General features: G+C 36.8%; 1 protein-coding gene across 1 annotated transcript in view; it reads right to left on the reverse strand.

Annotated features, from left to right (window-relative positions):
- LOC122798137 (dual 3',5'-cyclic-AMP and -GMP phosphodiesterase 11A-like) overlaps positions 1-21,632 on the reverse strand; it is a 757,362-nt gene that overhangs the window by 23,830 nt on the left and 711,900 nt on the right. The window contains exon 17 of the mRNA XM_044066848.1: positions 15,349-15,412. Within this exon, the coding sequence (XP_043922783.1) occupies positions 15,349-15,412 (64 nt within the window). The remainder of the gene's footprint in view (positions 1-15,348; positions 15,413-21,632) is intronic.

Genomic DNA, 21,632 nt, shown 5'->3' on the forward strand with positions numbered 1-21,632 from the left:
GTTTAATGAACTCAGCTTGGACTGATGCATTGTCCACGACATCCGACTCCAATACTTACTCAGGTGTCTTTAGTTTTTGTAATTAGAAAAGGAGCCAGGGAAGTAATTTTCTTTTCTTTCTTTCTTTGTGTCTGCGATTAATTTTATAGCCATTTAGGACTGCATTCTGTAGTGCCCATTCCATTTTTGCATTTTATTTACTGCTTTTATTTCCTGTTTTGAGAAATCTGTAGGCCTGTATTTTTGGGCAGCCTGTGACTTGAGTATCTATCTAGGTGACAGCATGATATACTGCTGCTCGAAGGAAAATTTTAACAGTTGGGCTTCAACTTGAATGGCACAGTGGTGCAGAGGTTAGCATTGTTGCCTCACAGCAAGAGGTTCCTCGGTTTGATTCTTGGCTGGGGTGCGTACTGCTGTATGGAGTCTGCATGTCCTCCTTGCATTCATGTGGGTTTCCTCCCACATTTTAAAAACATGTGACTGGAGTGCCTCTCCCTGGGCCTCCACTGAAAATTAGCCCGTTCCAAGTTGGACTTAACTGGTAAACAAATGATAAATAAATAAAAATGTCACTTGTTTTTCATTGGTTATTTTGCTTTATTGACTGATATTTAATGGCGAGAGTTTAGCTTTGCCTGGTTTTCTAATGACTTGGGCTACATTTCCAAGCACTTATCGATGGAGTTTTAATATCAGAAAGAAGCTGGGGAAGTCAATTTATTTTCTTTCTTTGTGTCTACGCTTACATTTTAGCCATTTAGAGCTACCTTCTGCAGTGCCTGTTCTGTTTACCCATTTTATCTGCTGCTTTTATTCCCTGTTTCACTGTTTTGAGAAATCTGTAGGCCTGAAGATATATGTGGGCCTGAAGTCCCTCCCCCCATGTAGTTTCTGTTGTGCTTTTTAAACTTGGTGGCTTTGGATCTGCCTACCTATACTGCAAATTTAGCTTTACTCATTCTACTGGGTACTGAAAGATGAAACTGAGAAGCCCCCCCCCCTTCCCTTAGACTCTTAAAGGCTTTGTTAACCTCTAATTCATATCATCCCACTCAGTTAGTGCAGACTACAATATTCAGAGTGTTACACCCTTCTTTCCAGCTTGCTTTTGAAATCTGTACCATCTGGATCTAGACTAGCAATCACTGGATAGCCTTGGAAATGCGTTTCTTGAATTAACTTGGGATTAGTGCCTTTATTTTGTTCCTGGTGGGAGAAGGAGAAGAGGGACATTATATTATCTATGAAGACTACTGCTGTATTTTCAGATTAATAATTGCATTTTTCTGCATTTTATTTGCTTTTCCTTGCTCTGGGTTTCTACAGTGTGCTTTGAAATTGCCTTAAAGTGTGTGTTCCTTATTGCTGGTCACTCTGCCTTAGAATCTCATTGTAATTGTTTGTTGTAGCTAGTTGCTGATTTGTTTTTGGTACCTTTTCACTTTTGGCTAACTAAATTATACTTTTACTTTAAGAAGTCTGGGATTTTAATTCTAGTGGCAGTAGAAATAAACACACACAGAAACTTAAAGTGAGATTATTTCATTGGCCAGAGCGCTTTTTAGTTTATAGTCACATTTCGTTGAATCTATAAAATTTTCTGCTCACCATGCAGCAGAGATTAGCAGTGCCTTGTGTAAATGCAGGCACTTGGAAAGGAAATTCTTCTTATAAAGTTTTCCTGTAACTTTACCCAGTACTCATCTGTGCACAGAGCAACTTGTTTGTAGATTGAGGAGTACTGCCACATGAATTCAGTCATAAAATAGCCTAGCTGTTATTGTAATTTCTACCCTCACAGCTCCTGAGCTAGCCTGCTGTAAACCCCTGCTGTATCGCCCCTTTGTAGATCACCGATAAGGCTTGATACCACGGAGGGGTACTTTCTCAATTTCTCCACCGCTAGCTAAGTAGATAATGGACATCCTGAGAGAATATAATAATTGTTTCTTCTTCATTGACAATTAACGAATCCTTAAAGTAACAGATACAGCATGTGAGAGATGTAATTACACAATGTCACTGATGGCAAGAATTCCACAAAAAAGCATTCAAAATAGCAATCAGGTTGTCAGTAATGTAAGCATTACACCCACCTCACATAAGATTGACCCAACACATAGACCAACATATGCTGAGGCATTTAAAAGAAACCTCATAAACCCAAAAGACTTTCTAGACATTCATCCTACAAAAATAAACCTCAGCAATTGCAAAAGCACTCCAACAAAGCAACACCCACCACGACATATACTGCCACACCCTTTGGAGCCGTGACTACAAAGGCCATAAGGCAAGCCAACACACTACAGAATATTTTAGTCACAGAAGACTCCATTGTGAGACATACAGATGTCCCGATTACCACATTGAATAAATGGAAAATTGTAGTAAGTAGTCTGTCAAGGTCAGTATACACCAAATCACTCACATAATCAAGTCATTAGACCACAAGTGCCAGTATGACTCAGTCATAGTCAATGTGGGTGTATGTGACCTGAGACATATCTCCCTGGACTATATGAAGTGAGACATTATGGAGTCTCAGACTATATGTACAGGCTTGTATGTGCCTAGCACTGAGCAGCATTCTACCTTCACAAAGGGTGATGCTACAATATGAACAGAAAACGACTGACTTAATAATTGGATTTGTTTCTAGTGTCATTCCAAGGGGGTACAATATTTGTTAGCATAAGAGGACAAGGTCAACAGGCCATGCTGCTTTGTCAAGGATGGTCTGCACCTTACCCTCTAGGCTTTTAAATATTGGGTAAAATAGTGTCCTCCCCATAGTGTTTTTTTTTAGGCAATCCCGAACTGGTAAACCTTCCAACATAGCAAAACTAACCCAAGGAAATCTAAAGATGTTACTGCTCAATGCCATGATCTGGCTTTTGACTAACATGTGTGTAAGGTAGTAAGAAAATCATTCTGTGTTGCTCAACTTATAAGCAAGGACATGTCATCCAGGTCCAAGGAAGTCATCGTTCCACTGTTTTCATCCTTCATCTTGTCTTCATTGAGTACACTGTCCCTTTCGGTATGTACCTACCCAAGCACAGGCAGCAACTGGAATATCTACAGAGATTCCTCATAAAAAGAATAGAGGGAGTAAACAGCATGTACTGTGCAGACTGCCTCAAAGCCCTATCTCTGTACTCTGTTTCCTACAGCCTAGAGATTTAAACTTTGCTTATAACAAAAATAGGACATGTTGGAGGGACAAGTATGTGTCTCACAGATTTTCTTTTCTCTGGAAAAGGCTTCCCAGCCATATGAAACAGAGCTTTTTCCAAACCCTGTTCAATTCATACCTAGACTAGTGGATGGGAACTCGGAAATACACCCAGGGGCTAGCACCTATGTCTCTAATGGACAGAGGCAGGCAGCTTTAAAATTTTCCTTAGCTTACATATACCTGTTAAAGTAATCTCTAAGGCAGATAAATTTGTGGGATACATTTGGCATGCTTGGCTAGACTTGTAAAGGCCACAGTAGTCGTTGGCCTAGTAAATACCTATGAACCTATGAATCTATTTAATGCACCGACATTAACATAAAGAACTGATCTAGAATAAAAAAATATAGGTTTGACACTTTCTAAAACACAAATGCTAGTTGTTAATTTTTAACATATCTATTTCTTCTTTAAATACAGTTTTATGTTTAACAAGAGCTTCTCTAGAACTTAACTTTCAAATGCTTCTCATATTTCTCTCTGATGTAGGTGACATTATTCAGCCAGTTTCTAGAAGATGTTCCATTACCTTCTAACACAAGCCAAGGAACTCTTTCCTTGTACTCCTTATGAACACATCACATCAGCAGTCCTCGATCTCGAGGTGAATTTCTTGGGATCCATGTCTTCAACACATAATAAGCAGGTTATGATCAGCGACCTGATCATAATCCTCTATATCTCATTAGTTTCCGTGGAGTGACAGATCAACCACTTGCCCTTTCCTAAAGCAGTAACATTTGGTTACATTTTCTCATTAGAAATCTCTATGGCAACTGTTCCATTTTGTATAAAATTACATGCAAAGCAGTGCTACTGATCTGACAAACTATTTTCATTAAATTTATATTGAGATTGGACACACTAAATTGGCCCTAGGCGTGAGTGCATGTGTGTGTGTGCCTTTTGTGGAAGGTTGAGCGCTGGGCTGGCAACTTGGCACTGTAAAACTCCACTGCTAATCATGAATGGACAGTGATCCGCTGTGGTGACCCCTAACTGGGAAAAGCCGAAAGAAGAAGAAGATTTTACTTTTTCTGGCTTTGAAGTCTGACTTCTATTGTTAATTAAAGCACATATCTGTTACAAAAGGAGAGCCTACTAGTAGCCTGAAGCCATTTTACAACTATTAGTACTGCTGGACAGCTACCAGTGAAGCGATGACTAATACAAGCATTTTTTCCAACATCATGTAACATACCATTTTATTTCTTTTGCAAGCATTTTCTGATGCAAATGGAAGAAAGTGCTTACTTACATACTGATATTTATTGCCGCATGATTAATAATATTCTTTACATCTAGAATTACTTTATGTTGATCTGAAACAGTTTGAACATTGCTTGTTCATTCACCACTCTTTGTAGCAGATTGCATTTCAATGTGCTGGTTTCTCTTTCTAGAGAAGTAAGGGGCATATGAATCAACATATTTAAACCATCTTGAAATATTGTCTTCCCACATGGTTTAATTTTATTCCCTGCCAACCAATACCAGCAATGTCTGTCTCATGCATACTTATGCAACTGAGACATCCATATTGCTAATCACTTAAATATAATTAGATGTAGCTTGAAGAACAACCCACAGTTTAGTTTTAGCACATTCATCTATGTTTTCATTACACCTCTTAAAGGCATTAGTTTTTCCAAGGAAAGTGGTTCTGTATTGCTTTTCTCTCACTTTTTCAGACTGTTATGTAGCATTTGAAAATGCTGTCTCTTAGATACTGTAGATTCTAGACCAATTTTATCTGCTATAACACTTTATATTTCTCAATCCAAGATAAAGACATAACATTTTGTAAAACATTATTGCTTTTTAAGAGTGCTATGTCTGCTTCAGAATTTATAGTTCTCCCCCTGCTGGGTAAACTTCAGCTAATGCTTGTTTGTCTTGGTCAAGGCAACAAAACACAGCTGACAAAGAGCTTTTTTCTTCCTTTTAACTAAATACAAACTACTGTCTGTGTTTCCTACTCTCTTCTGCCAAGTTAGTCACTGCCTAATATTGTATAGTTGCGGTAATAAAATGTTTGGCCATTATCTAAATGTCCAGAATAACTGCTGCCAAAAATGTTAACTCGTATCCAGTTTCTCTCACTGGCCACTCTGAAATGTTGTCTGCTTGGCCTTGATAGTTGGGGGTGTGTGCATAGAGCACTTTTCATGCCTTCCATACATGCTGTAATGATTCTGCAACATTAATCAAACAGGAACAGACACAGGGAGTCTTAGAAATCTTGCCTGATGAAATCTATTTCTGGAATATGCTACTGTTTGAAAATGAACAGTTGCAGGATCCATGCCCCAAATTTTATTGACAATTTAATGTGCAACTTGCTGTTCATTTTTGGATTCCTTACTAATCTGTTTTATATATATTTTTGGAAGCTGCCATTAATCTAGTATGTACATTACCATCCCTTGTCTTTGGTTGCCCTAATCTTTCTCTGATCAGGTTTGAATCTAGGTCAACAGATAACTCTCCCTTTTTGCGTAAACTTTGAGTCACATTATAGATTCTTTGTCCTGTATTTTCAGTAATCTGTCTACCACAGAATGAGATGAAGCTTGTATAATCTATCTATGACCTGCAAAGTCTTGTTTGGCATCTGAGTTGAAATATACACTGTAGCTAGTCTGGCCATCTGTCCTAAATGCTAAATGTATTGTTCTAGTGCCTTCATATTCTGTGTTCATTTGGAATAATCCTGGCATCTGCTCTTATTCTTTCAAAAGCTAACACAGTACACTGTTTAGTCAAATTCTGAATCTTTTGTCTCTGGCTCTCATAAAGCTGTAAGAACCTGCCAGTCAGCACATTGGTAGCTGTTGCTTTCTGACCCATTCCTTTTAGTACAAACTTTGTAAGACTTTTGTTACCTTTTATGGCTTAACACTGCAAGAAAACATGAAATAATCCAGTGATGCTTTGGTCTGGCTCTGTGACATACAGTGAGAAAGCCCTGACTGTGACCATTATGACCTGAGTTTGAGAAGTGGTTTAGCCATTGGACGAACTGGATGGGGTGAGAGGAATGAGTGGCTGGTGATGGCTCACCCATCCAGGCAGAGGGAGAAGTAATTTCAGCTTGATAATTGCTTACATGGAACTGGAGGCTTGTCCGGCACTGAATTACAGACCAACAGACGATATGAGCTTGGCACTGCCAAGACTGTGATGGCAGCCATTCCTACTGCATAAGAGGCAGTAGGTATGCACATATGGAAGGAAAAGCATGCTCCTGCAATGATGCAGGTACTTACATCAGCCACCTGAGTGGGATTATGGCTTATAAGAAATGCTTGACTGTTCATGTTAATACAGGCTTCCTTTCAGATCCTCAGACAGATTAGGTAGTTGCAGCATTGAGAAAGTGGCAAGCCACTAGGTGGCCATTTAAGCAAGGCAATGTCTGATGGTGATATTGTCTTTCTCTTCTGTGGGTCCATTAACTGCCTGTCAGAATGTTTTGTGGCCATGGACAGCCAAGCAAATTGGTGAGCAAACTAGCTACAAGGAAGTCAGATGATCCCATAGATGGCTGGGGTTGAGCAACCTTTATGACTAACTTGATAATAGCTTTCTCCTGTTGATTTTTACTTTTGCCAGCAGCCATGTGATGGCTGAGTGGGAATGAACACACTGAGGCTTATTAGATGGGCCTGTTTTTGGGGAAGTGAGGAGGCAAAATACATTTTGAGACTCATTTTACAGGTCACTTTTAGTTAACTTTTCTGTATCAACAGGCTATATTCCAATTAAATTTTTATTTTAATTTACTAAGTAATTTTCTTAGATTGATGGGTCACCATTAGGCAACCTGTCTGTATTAAACCTCATGATGTTGCACCCTGCAATAAGCAATTACAAGTATTAACCTGACTGCCTTCCATATTTTTGAGAATATGTCTTATGTAACTATGTTCTTGTACACTGTTACCTGTCATTTCAGACTGGCCTACTTGTAAAACATGTAGGTTTTTGTTTACTGCTTCCACAACTACAAGAGGCTTTAAGCCATTCTTAAAAAATAATTATTTTTGGATAACAACCTTTTTTGTTTCCACTTATCATTAATTCAGTCCCCATATAATTCTGTCAAACTTTGCCTTACTGTCCCTCCATAACTACAATCATGATCTAGTTTTCCAAACTTGGCCACATATTCAGTAAATATTTTGTAAACATTCTTTTACAATACTGAAACCTAATTCTTAGCATGTTTATTAAAATGATTTTAGAAAGCTAAGGTGTTGCACATACATCTTCCCACTTGATTTCTCAGGAATAAAGCTGAAACATACATAGCAGTGTAGCTGTTTTCCTTTCCCTATTTTAATTTGGGCAACAGCAAAAGCTGTTCCAGTATGTCATTCCTTCAAAGTCTTATTTTTTCATCAAGGTAGTCAAGAGTCCATACAACTGCAATTGTTTTCTTTTATTTCCTCCTTCTTTGATTATCTTTGGCAAAATAGCACTAGATATATCTTGGCAGAAGTTTAGTCATTAAGTAAAATCTGACTTCATAACATTAAAAACTTTAGGACACTAAGCCTATCTGTAAGCAGCTGCTTTTTAAGTTCTTTTAAATTGATATTCCTTACTTCAGTAGTGCTGGCTATCCATCTTAGCTTCTGCTAAATCCATTTTTTTGTTTTCTACATTCTCTACATCAGTGTCTTCTTTACCGAATCCAGTCTTTGCATTATATGGCCAAGTATTTGAGTTTTAGTTTTAGTATAAGACTTGCCAGTGAATAGTATATGTTTATTTCCTTGGGTATTGACTGAGTTGATCATGTGCAGTTTATAGGAGTCTCAACAATTTTTTCCAACTCCACAGTTCAAAAGCATCAATTTTCCAGTGAGCAGCCTTATCTATAATCCAACTCTTGGGAAAACCACAGCTTTAACTATACAGATTTTTGTTGGCAATATGACTGATGACTTTGCTGTTTAAAATATTGTCCTGATTTGCCAAAACTTTCCTTCCAAGAAGCAAGCATATTTTAATTTCATGGAAGCAATCATCTTACAGAAATCTTTGAACCCGTGAAAATAAATCTATCACTGCCTCCACTTCATCCCCAGCTATTTGATAGGAAGATGACGTAAGTTTTTGGTCTAGGTTGGCACTTTTAGTAATAGATTTTTAGATATAATTATGGGAGTAAGGGATTCAGATAATTTGGGTCTTTGAATAGATGTCCTGAGGATGTCATTAGCACAAAATTTGTTTGTAAGGATATTGTCAATTTGGCAATGTCTATTGGGTCAAAATAGAAGGTGTCATAATGTATATGTTCATAATGACAACTTCTTTTCTGACCCAGTAGAAGGCATCATTATGTATATGTTCAGAGCAATGTACAGTATTGTTTTTTTTTTAGTTTTAGAACATAGCTAAATAAGTACTTATCATTATATTTGGCTTTGAAGGCCAGCCTATATTCATGGGCTCCTTTACTGGACCTGAGAATGTTCTTCATATTTTTTTGTAATGGTTTTGATGTTATCCCTTGATAGCTGGTTCTGACAGGGACAGTTAGCTCTATGCATATTCTTAATGGGTAGAATATTCCTTATGGAAGCTTGCTGTTGTTTTAAGATTGGGGAGCTAGAGGCATAAGGGAATTTTGATATTTTGTCACAGAGAAGCTTGAGGCCGACATGTTTGTAGTCCTTAAATCATTTTTGTTTTGTGAGTTTAAAGGAGACGATCAGACATTTATGGTCAGTCTTCACTGAGGAAGAAGATACAAGAGGAGTAGAGTTGTACAAGAACTGGCCATATTTTTAAGAATTGGGTCAGAATGCTGTGTCCTCCCCTTTGTTATTTGTATTATATTTACAGCAATTGGAAAATAGAATAGGGACACAGAATTTCTAATTATAATTGGTATGATAATCAAAAAAAGTTGGCTTTATTTGTAGACAATATTATTTTGTACTGGATAAAACCACAAAAGGACATCTTAGTGTTACGGAACATTCTGAGACAGTTTAAAGTCTTTTCAGGATATAAAAAGTAATCAGGATAGAAAAAGACTCTAGTCGTAAACTATGTACCCATACAAACATTGGTTCAACTATACCTATATTTATGGGTACATGATAAAACGAAGCATTTAGGAGTATGGGTTAAAAAAGGTTTATGTTATGGCAGCTAAGGATAAGTGGGAAGAGGCTTAACCAAAGATGATACAAAAATCTGAGAGACTGGAAGCTCTTGTTTATGCATATGGAAAGCAAAATGCAAGCATTGAAAATATTTTTAGTTCCTCTAGTTTTATACACAGGTCAGGCATATTTTTATCAACCAGAGGAGAAATTGTGAATGGTAATTAATAAAGAGTTGAAGGATTTTATCTGGGAGGAGAAGAGGGCAAGTGTTGAATGGGATAAGTTGATCCTTCCTATAGAACAAGGTGGTTTAGGATTTCCTGATTTGAAGAGATATTTCAGAGCAACACAGTCAAGGCTCATATACATAACACAATAAAACTATAATTCAAAATGGAAAGGGATGATGATGAAGTGGGGGAAATTCAAGAAATACGTAGAAAGTGAGATTTTGGATGCAGATCCTTAAGGAGAATAATAACAGCCTTATAGTCACAAAGTAACAGAAAGTATTCCAAGAGATAAGTCAACATGAGAATGGAAAAAAAAGAGATTCTGCTGATGGGGATGACTATAATTAGAGTACAGAGAATAGTAAAAGGGGCTGAAATTTACTGAAGAAAACTGGAAAAAGGAACCAATGGGAGCAAATAATTGGAGAGGGAAAGGTAATAGAATGGGAAGAGGCCAAGAAGACATTTGGACTGCAGGCTAGAGACTGCCTTTCCTATCATGGATTGATATCACAGTACAGGCAAAGAAAAGGAGATAGGGGAATCCTAAGTGAAAAACCTGCACAGGTAGAGTTTTTAGTTAAATCTGGAACAGAAGCTGCTGTTATAAAGGAATAATTAGTAGAGCATATAAAATATTGCACAGTAACTATAAGAATCAGTCAGAGGGGGTTGAAAAGATTGGGTAGAGAGACTGGATAAGCAATTCACAAGGAAACAATGGGAGGGCATTTGCATGGTTCCCAAATATGCAATAAAGTCTAGACGATTTAAGATGTTTGTTTGGAAGTGTTTGCATAGGTATTTTTATACCCTAAGTAATCTTCAAAGATTTTTTCATCAGGTAGATGGCAAATGTTGGACGTGTGACAGGGAAGAAAGGAGTAACTGGAAACATATATTTGGGAATGTAATGAGTTAACAGACTTTAAAAATCCCCTACAGAGTACTTTGTCAGAAATATTGGGTGAACAAATGGATGTAAATAAAGAAATTATATTTTTGAGCTGGGATACAGGATCTGATTTGTCTAGACATAGCAAGGCCTATTTAAGTTTAATTCTGGTGGCTAATAAAAAAGTAATTACTAGAAAATGGAAATCAAAGTGCAAGCCAACCATATTTGAAGTATTAAATATTATAAAAGACATGTGAGAACTGGATGAGGGATCTTTACAAGGAGGTCAGAGCAAATTACATAGAAAAAATGGAAGTTGTGTGAACAATACATGCAGAATAATATTCTGCAGTAGGAGTGAGGTTTAAGAGAAGACAGTAATTGAGCAATTTATGTAATGTTGGATTCATGATAATTGTACAGTAGAATATATGTGATGTATAATATTTGTAACTGTGAATATGTTAATATGGTTTGTTTTCTTTTATATAAATATATGTTTGCCTATGACATAAGTGATAATTCAAAAAAGGTGCTAATAAATGCTGTGTCCTGTAGGAGGATTATTTACTAACTGCTCAAAGGACTTTTTGTTTATTGAGTCTAGAAATTTTTGGGCATATCCTACGTAGGACTTATAGGTGTCCCAGTTTATTATAATTAAAGTCACCCAAACTGAAAGAGTTTTTGCTAATAGGCAGATCAATTACTGAAAAATCTTACATGGTCATCCGGAAGCAAAGAAGGTGCGCTGTAACAAGCCGTTAGTTGATTATTAATCCTGTCTAGAGTGATGTGTAGTTCAATGAGTTCAGTCTGAGAGTCCCTACAGAAATGCCTGGATGTAATGTGTTCCTTGGCAAATATGGAGACCCCAACCCTGTTGCCATTGGGTTTGAAGGCATAAAAAGCACAAAGCCCTAGAGGGATTACTCTTTTTACATTTAAATGAAGTTTTAACAGCAACACAGACATGGATGCTTTCCAAATGCAGGAGTACCTCAAGATGATGTAATTTATTGTTTAGACTTCTGGAATTGAGGAGAGCCATCTTAATGTGATCAGATTTTGGGACTAAGTATGTTAGTCTTGTTCAAATGTTCATCAACTGGACTCTGCCTAAAAGTCACTATGGAAACTGCTTTCAAACAAGTCAGACCAAAAAGTACACAATGAGGAACCTTGTTTGCAGACAGAAACGCCTCCGAGTCAAAAAGCTTCTTAACACTTTTATTTTGAAACCACTGCAGCTTCTTCAGAGAAACAAGTTAAACAAAAAACACTCACTTTAAAAATACTACATCAGGAAATGACATATTCCTGTTTCCTGTTACCAAACAGTTGTATTTAAAAACACATACAAAGTGCTAAAAAGTTAAAGGCATCCCACATTTAGAATCATTTTTAAAAGTAGCACACAACAATAAGAAATGAATTCAATTATATGAAAAAAGATCTCAGCGACTTAACAATAATATGGATGACAAAAAACAGATGTCATTACTATTTACAATAAACTACTATACAAAAATATGTAAGTAGATCTGTCAAAAAATATACTCTAATACTCACTTAAAACATTAAAAACAAGTTTGCCTTATATGAGGTGTGTATAAGGGATAAATACTACTCATGTTTGCTCAGGCTTAGTTTATTAAACATTCTATTTGTGCTGTAACCATGCAGGACTAAGGAAGAAAGAAAGAAAGAAGAAGGGAGGGAAAGAAAAGAAAAAGGAGAAGTATCCTTTGCCCCGACCTATAAGATTCAGCACGTGAGAATCCATTGTGTCTTCCTACTAAGACCACTAAGACTAGGTTATAAACCTGACTGTTAGGTTGAGTAAGCCCTGAATAGTAGACGGTCAAGTCAACTAGCTAGACCTAATGTGTTAGTGCAAAGTGCTAATAACACACAACACTGCCAAATCATCCAATATGTGTTGCCTGATATACGGGTCAGACCTAAAGTCAGAGAAAACTATATAATAACAGTAGGTTTTACCTAAAATAACTTTTTAATTTAAGAACTGGGGCAATGTTGCAGTTAGTGTTAAGGCCAGGAAGACAGAAAGCGTCCAAGCGCAACTGCCAATCCAGCTCACAATTTTCTAGTATTAAAGATACAGGGCCCCCTCTGATTTTTAAGGGTACATGGTCTATAGCCATAAAGCTAAAACTATGTCCTGGGAACAATGCAATATGTTTGGCCAGTGCGTTGTCATCTTTACATGTCCTAATTGCATACAAGTGCTCATACATCCTATCTCGCAGTCTCCTGTCGGTTTTTCCGATGTAGAACCCAGAGCAGCAGTTGCACATAGCAATGTATATAACTGATTTGCTCTCACAATTAAGTGCATGCTTGATGACAAACTTCCTGTCCCTAACAAGGAATGTCTCCCCCGTTCGGACATTGTTGCAGAAATTACAGAATCCACATCTGGACATTCCTTTCCTTTTATAAAAACTATGCTGTTGGATATCCCTTTGTAATAGTTCCTGAGCTGGATTGGCAGTTGCGCTTGGACGCTTTCTGTCTTCCTGGCCTTAACACTAACTGCAACATTGCCCCAGTTCTTAAATTAAAAAGTTATTTTAGGTAAAATCTACTGTTACTATATAGTTTTCTCTGACTTTAGGTCTGACCCGTATATCAGGCAACACATATTGGATGATTTGGCAGTGTTGTGTGTTATCAGCTCCTTGCACTAACACATTAGGTCTAGCTAGTTGACTTGACCGTCTACTATTCAGGGCTTACTCAACCTAACAGTCAGGTTTATAACCTAGTCTTAGTGGTCTTAGTAGGAAGACACAATGGATTCTCACGTGCTGAATCTTATAGGTCGCACAGGGCAAAGGATACTTCTCCTTTCTTCTTTCTTTCTTTCTTCCTTAGTCCTGCATGGTTACAGCACAAATAGAATGTTTAATAAACTAAGCCTGAGCAAACATGAGTAGTATTTATCCCTTATACACACCTCATATAAGGCAAACTTGTTTTTAATGTTTTAAGTGAGTATTAGAGTATATTTTTTGACAGATCTACTTACATATTTTTGTATAGTAGTTTATTGTAAATAGTAATGACATCTGTTTTTTGTCATCCATATTATTGTTAAGTCGCTGAGATCTTTTTCATATAATTGAATCCATTTCTTATTGTTGTGTGCTACTTTTAAAAATGATTCTAAATGTGGGATGCCTTTAACTTTTTAGCACTTTGTATGTGTTTTTAAATACAACTGTTTGGTAACAGGAAACAGGAATATGTCATTTCCTGATGTAGTATTTTTAAAGTGAGTGTTTTTTGTTTAACTTGTTTCTCTGAAGAAGCTGCAGTGGTCTGCCTTTGGTTTGTTCAAAATAAAAGCGTTAAGAAGCTTTTTGACTCGGAGGCGTTTCTGTCTGCAAACAAGGTTCCTCATTGTGTACTTTTTAAAAGTCACTATGGGACCAGCAAATTCTTTATGCAGTATGCCGAATGAGATGTGCATCCTTAGCATTTATTGGGCATAGTGGATCCCCATGGAATGACACCAGCTATTTAACCAATTGTTGAAGGCAACTGTATTTTCTTTGCACCTTGGCATCATTCAAGGTAAAGTAAAGATTACACTCAGGACTGCTGTCTTACTTGCATTTGTAACACGCATGGGAACGTATATGTCTCTCTGTATACCTATCAGGGTTTTACATTTGAAGTCATTCACTCCCAGGATTCATATGGTCATTGCAATATCAGAAATTACTAATATAGGCTTAAAGAGCTTAGCAACTAACAGATACTGACTGTCAAAGTGAACTGAAAAACATAAAAAAATCTTCATTTACCTCTACTGTCAAATGCCTTCAGTTACAGTTATAGAAGCAATGCAATTAGTTAATTGCCATTCTCAAATGAACTATCGTATGAGCCAGATGTTTTTAAGGAGACCCCACTGATAGCCCACATGACTGTACAACAAAGTGTGTGTTGCTTTTTCAACTATCACTGTTTCACTTACTGACACAATGGGCGATATATTTGATGTATGGATCAGGAGGGCCCACTTTCTTTTTTCCTGTTGGTCTCTGGTAGAATCTAAAATTCTATGATTCACAGATTAAATAGCTCTGTGATGCAAATATACTTTTATACAGAGGCTGTGATCATTAAGCTAATTGAGAAGGCTTTAGGTGGTGACACCTTCATTAATTCCTGTCATGACTGTACATTTTTTATTCTCTTAGTTATTCACCTGTAATGTATTTGAAGTTTCACTCTGCACACTTTTTCTTACTATGCAAGTTTCCAGAAATAGTAATAGAGATATTTGTTTTTGTTCTACATAAAAAGACTATCAGTTAGGTTTGTAGTGATGTTTTCAGCACAATTACTTGCCCTCTCTGAAGTTTAAGCAATTGTCACTCATTTTACTGACTTCCTTTACTAGTTAAGTTGAAAGGCTAGACTAGCAGTGTTTCATGCCTTCTTATCTACCTGCCCTAAATCATGTTGTGAATATGGAACAGTTCTAAACAGTAAAGCTGTTTAGCATGATGCAACAATAGCTTCCCTCTTCAAACACAGCATGATATGTATATTCACACGTGAGAAGGATGCAGCAGTGGGAAACACTGTGTATCGTGTTTTATGATAACACCCGCACTCTGAGCATTCTGGTACTCTATTTAAAAAGGACATTAGGAATTAACAGCCTTATCTTTAATTTGAATAGCATATGACCAATTGTATTTTTTAAAGCTTAATACATACGTAAAGCAAAGTTGCCTCACAGACTTAAGTCCCACAGACTGAAAAATGTGTCATTTATTCATCATTTCAGTACATTTCTCTCACCTGTTTTGATATCTCCCAGGGCCTTGTTACTGCACCTAAATCACATGCTGTCATGAGCATAGATCTGATAGAAATGAAAAAAAAAGTAGTTTTCTTTAGTTCACATTGCAACATCTTTGTATAATACTGAATTCAATTCAATAATTTTGTGTAATGTAAAACAATTGTATCAGTTCCAGATTGGATGACTTTCTATAAAACTCATGGATTGCATAAAGAGATGCAGTCCTAGTTCTATAATGTACAATAAAGCTTATTTGTATGGGCTTACAGATCGATTATTTATACAAAATATTGTACATCAGCATAACTTTCTCCACAATGAAGTAATCTGAAAAGTGTTATGCAATACAGATTTAGTGGACAATATATATACGTTCAGCATTTAAAATAAGTGTAAAATATAAAGTGTGATCTATAAAAATTCACTTCATATTTTTGCTCAGTGTCACATAACTCCAAAATGAAATAATCATATGACAACTTTATAAAATAAATATAATACATGAGATATATAATAGTGCTTATCATAAACAAAATTAAAACCACTATTAACATTCATACCAAAAGTCACAGCATCACTGAGAAAATGTTCTGCTTGCAGCATCAAGGATAATTACTTACTAATAAAACAACGGGCAAATTACTAGAATTCTTAAACGCAAGAATAGAGGTAAAGTACAAGTATGTACTTATGATGAAAGCAAGAGAGCTGCAAGAGACAGGTACAGTAACATTAAGCTTAAGCAGTATGTCCTGTCAGTAGGCAGTAATGGTACATCTTAGTGCGCCAATAGATTTTCAAAGTCTCGATCAAATAAAAGGTACTTCCTTCCTCACCAGTTAATCCCCCGTGGAGACTTGGAAAAAAAAAGACTGGGTACATAGGTCCCAGAACAAAAATGCGCCTACTCATGGCACTGGTGCCAGGACTGAAAAAAATAGCACGGAATCCCAAGAACACAGAAACATTCCTACCCCAGGAAAAGACCATGCTGGAATTGCTCCCCAGGGGAAAATGAAAGTAACAGTCCATAAACATGACAGGCCAAGTAAGAGACATAGAGACAACAAAGTCAGCAGCTAAAGATAAAAAGAGATTACGCATTGCTTTTAATATGTAACAAACAGAATGTCTACACAGAGGCTACAGAGCAAGAGCAAGAAATAAGCTGGAGGAAAGAAAAATACTTATACCAAAAAAAATGTTAAAAGCTACATATAGTAATTTATGATCTTTAATATAGCAGATCAGAACAATACACCACCTAGACAAAGAAACATTGTCCCATCCTGAAAAAGATGCAACCAAGGAAGTGCTATGACAAAAAGAACAAAACCCATAGACAATCGAAATAAATAAAAAGAAGCATGGACTTGGGGAAAGAAAAAGGAAAGTTGTGCTAACCAGTATGCGTACCTCTCAACTGTCCAGATTTTTGCAGAATGTCCATATTTTTGCCTCATATTTTTGGACTGTTCCTCATAAAATTCATGGTTTTCTGTCAAATCACTGAGCACTGAAGTCACTAAATAATGGCACACGTTTGAGTTTCAGACTTTATATCCTTTAAACAATGTATGCTAACACAAAAGCTATTATTCTAGCACATTTCTAGGTTCATAACAACAACTTTTAATATCTGTCCCTATTTTTGAGCCCTTTCCCCACACTATTTTAGGCTTTGTCCAAACTTCTTGTGCTAAGAGGTTGAGAGGTATGCCAGTATGATCACTGCAGGTCAAAAGATATTTAAATATATAAACAGGTAAAGAAAGACATTTGGACATTGTAAATTTTATAAAAGAAAGAATAAGAACGCAAAAGAAGGATGTACTAAAAAGAAAAAAAAAAGTTTAGTGATGCAGAAAAGAAATAGAAACTGAAGTGATAAATCAACTGAGAAGTGAAAGTTTAGTGTGAGACCCTGATGCACTCAATCTTATTATAATATGACGAGCCAATGAATCCCTGGATGGCTGTGCAACAAACTCAGTTGGACACTTTTGGAGACGATGTACCACAAGGTGAAATTCTGGGAACCTCTCAGGAGCCTTTGTTGAAAGACCAGGTAGAATTGCACAGCAAGAGAATGAGAAAGAAACAGACAAAGAGGATATTCTCTGTCACAAAAAGAATGATGTAATGGAAAACCTGTTTGATTTTAGTAGAGATGGGCAGACATATTAAGAATGATAAGAGAAAGGCTACATAAAACAACTAAGACCTAAACTGAAAATTGATAAAGCAGACAAACACTGTAATTCAGACTGTTAAAAGATTTCCGTGTGATGTAACAAAATTAAATAGAATATACTACTGTGCAGCTAAGTTAATAACAGATAAAGGGCTATCACAAAAATGCAAACAAGAAAGGAAATGAAAGGAACATGTAGAATGCTACTGTGGAAACACTGAATACAGAGAAATATAAAGTAACTAAAGCAAGAAGTGGCAGAAGTATATAGAAAAAGGTAATAGATCATCAAATTCTCTTAGAAACATGCAAATGATAAAAGCAATTCATAACATCAGAACAGTTTAAGACCTATGAAAGAACAGCTATAGTAACACCACTGAAGAAACCAGTTCATTCTTCAGAAGTGTTTATGAAAATTCTATTAAATATAACAAAAATGCTGAATGGATATTAGAGTTAAAAAAGAAGTAAAAACTACTAATAAAGAGAATATGAAATGAAGTGAATCAACAGAGAAACTGAGGCAAAATTAAGAAAGTCTCCTAACTGGATAATCCAGGTCCAGATTCTGTACCCAACCTCTGGGTAATGGCGTCACCGTCTCTGCATAATGATTTAACCTTGAGTAAAACTATTTATATACACATCTGGAATGTACACCAACATGGCTAACAACAGGGAAAAATACTCCCCTTTAACAGTGGACCTGCAAGCCATCCTAAGAACTATAAATCAATAACTTAACTTCTGACAAAATATACATTATACTGGAACTGATATAGACAGAGTGTACAGCCATTTGGAAAGGAAATCAATCATGGTAATAGAACAGAAAGGTAATAAAAGAAAACTGTATGAGTTAAAGGATCATTTGTTACTAAACAAAGCCATAACATAGAGCTGTAATAATGATTGGAACCAAAGTATGGCACTATATTGAAATATCTGACAGCATTCCATATTCATAGATTATAAAATGCATACAAATGTATAAAATATACAGTACATTAATAAATTATGTAGCAGTCACTATGAAAAATGGCAAACCAATTTACAGCTAAGTCTTAATAAAGTGCAAATTATTATCCTAGGAATAAAAATCTAAACTGTAATACTCCAGTGTGATTCCTTGCCACCACTGTAGTTTTGCCTTGGCCATATCCTTTGAAGATGCTTACTTCACAGACTAAGCTATAGTTACAACTTGACTTCCAGAAACCAGCCTTGTCCAGTGACATTTCATCTGCTTTTGTTGGCAATTTAAAACTGTATAGCTCATTAGACAACCAACAGAAAATACACTTACAAATGGTTAAATCTTTTTCAGATGATATAACAATGTCATCTTCTCTTAATAAATGTGCAAAGGCAACATTTTATAGCAGGAAAACTGAAGCATAAACAAAATATCAACCTGTAAAAGGAATGTGATATAAAAGAATTTGAACAAGAAGGAGTGTATAATATCCGGGAACATATGAAGAAGAGTCAGCAATGCAGCATAAACAGGAGCTTAATAAAAACTCCCTTGACATTGAGGAATACAGTTCAAGCTAGAAATCAGCTTGCTCTTCCTATTCTAAATTACATCTTGGGCATGACTGTCTTCACTGACTGGATACATAAATGTTGAATCAGTTGTACAACAACACAAGAATACTGCTTCATGCTCATCAGATGATACATAAAAACCAAATGCATGGCACAATTATACATCCCTCAGTCTGAAGGTGGTATGGCCCTTCATGATAATGATGATATATTACAGCTAGCTGATAACCTAATGAAATTTAAGCACCCACCTCTCCTCAATGATGGCATCTCACAATCACATTATTACATTCACTGACAGTTTCTTTGCTCATCTAAATGCTTGCATTGAGGCACTGGTACCCATCAGACATAAATAAAATGCTAGGTTCAGGAATAAACCCCTACGGTGGAATCTTACAATAAGCAAACTATACAATAAAAAAAGAAACATATTGTCCATAAAAATAAACTGAATATCCCAACCTCTAAAAGTGATCCAAAACTATAAATGAAGCAAAATCACATTCTCCAAAGATAAGAAGGGACAGGAAATTGACATATATTTAAAAGAGAACCACAAGGCCTTTCATAACTATGTCAGAAACCTCAGAAGGCATACCTAGCACTGCACTGTTCATAACGATCTCAGAAACCTCAGAAGGCATACCTAGCACTGCACTGTTCATAACGATGTCAGAAACCTCAGAAGGAATACCTAGCACTGCACTCTTCATAACTATGTCAGACACCTCAGAAGGAATACCTAGCACTGCACTGTTTATAACGGTCAGAAACCTCAGAAGGAATACTTAGCACTGCACTGTTCATAGCTGTCAGACACCTTAGAAGGAATACCTAGCACTGCACTGTTCATAACAATGTCAGAAACCTCAGAAGGAATACCTAGCACTGCACTGTTCATAACAATGTCAGAAACCTCAGAAGGAATACCTAGCACTGCACTCTTCATAACTATGTCAGACACCTCAGAAGGAATACCTAGCACTGCACTGTTTATAACGGTCAGAAACCTCAGAAGGAATACTTAGCACTGCACTGTTCATAGCTGTCAGACACCTTAGAAGGAATACCTAGCACTGCACTCTAAATAACTATGTCAGACACCTCAGAAGGAATACCTAGCACTGCACTGTTCATAACAATGTCAGAAACCTCAGAAGGAATACCCAGCACTGCAATGAATACCTAGCACTGCACTCTTCATAACGATGTCAGAAACCTCAGAAGGAATACCTTGCACTGCACTGTAAATAACGATGTCAGAAACCTTAGAAGGAATACCCAGCACTGCACTGTTCATAAAGATGTCAGAAACCTCAGAAGGAATACTTAGCACTGCACTATTCATAACGATGTCAGAAACCTCAGAAGGAATGCCTAGCACTGCACTGTTCATAACGATGTCAGAAACCTTAGAAGGAATGCCTAGCACTGCGCTGAGCTAAAACATAACAACACATACTCATCTCCCAGTCAGCATATTAGCTGATAAATTTAGCTCTAACTTTACACCCTTATCTCCCTACTAACGTCCTTCACATATTAACCTGCCCACACCCTCCTCTGGTCACCTCAGAATAAGTTCTAAGGGCACACTTCATGGATAGGAGCACTAGCTCCATTGGTACAGACACTTTGTTCATTTATTTTCTTATCAGCACCAAAACAGCCTTATAAACTTACTACTAAACCTATTTATCCTCTGTTTCACTACTGGATTCTTGCCTGAAGTGAGGACAGCTACTGTAGTCATCCCACTCTACAAGGGAGTACCCACCACTGACCCTGGTAACTACAGACATGTAAGCCTAATCAGCCTTAGCTGTAAGGCAATACAGCACATTATTGTGGAACATATGAACAGGGAAACCAGCATTCTAGAATCCCTTGTCTCAAAACAGCTTGGGTTCATTAAGGGTTGACTCTATCTCCTAAACAGGTCTATGCCATTTTGTCAAATCTTAAAATAGCAAACACCTCTTCATTGAACACCTATTTAGTGAAGCTACTGATCGTTGAAGGACTTTTCAGTAAAAGTGTTCCTATGGCAAGGTAAGGGTAGGCCACTCTAGTGACTGAGAAGAAAATAATAAAACGTAACACCTACTCAGGTGGGGGCTATGCCCCCACACCCCCCAACTAAATATATCAGCTTCAAGATTGCACTACAATGGGGAAAAGAACAAACTTCCGATGATTTCCAACCGTTGCCTTGACCTGGGAAAAATTTCACTGAAAACTCCATTTGATGATCGTTGGCTTTGCTAAAGAGGTGTTTGATGAAGAGGTGTTCACTATTTTAAGATTCGATGAAATGTCATAGACCCCCTCCTAAACTTAGTAGACTTCTCGAACAAGTCACCAGTGCATTGGACATTGACAAGTTAGTGTGCATTGCTTATCTCAACCCAATGAAGGCCTTTGGCACTATTTCACATTCTGGCATTATAGACAAGCAAAGCAAACTAAATGTAAACCCTTATGTAACCCACTGGATAGTAAACTGGCTCACTGACAGAACCCAATCTA

This window comes from Protopterus annectens, chromosome 3.part1, assembly GCF_019279795.1.
Source record: "Protopterus annectens isolate FY-2018-M chromosome 3.part1, PAN1.0, whole genome shotgun sequence".
In the NCBI taxonomy this organism is placed as follows: domain Eukaryota; kingdom Metazoa; phylum Chordata; order Ceratodontiformes; family Protopteridae; genus Protopterus; species Protopterus annectens.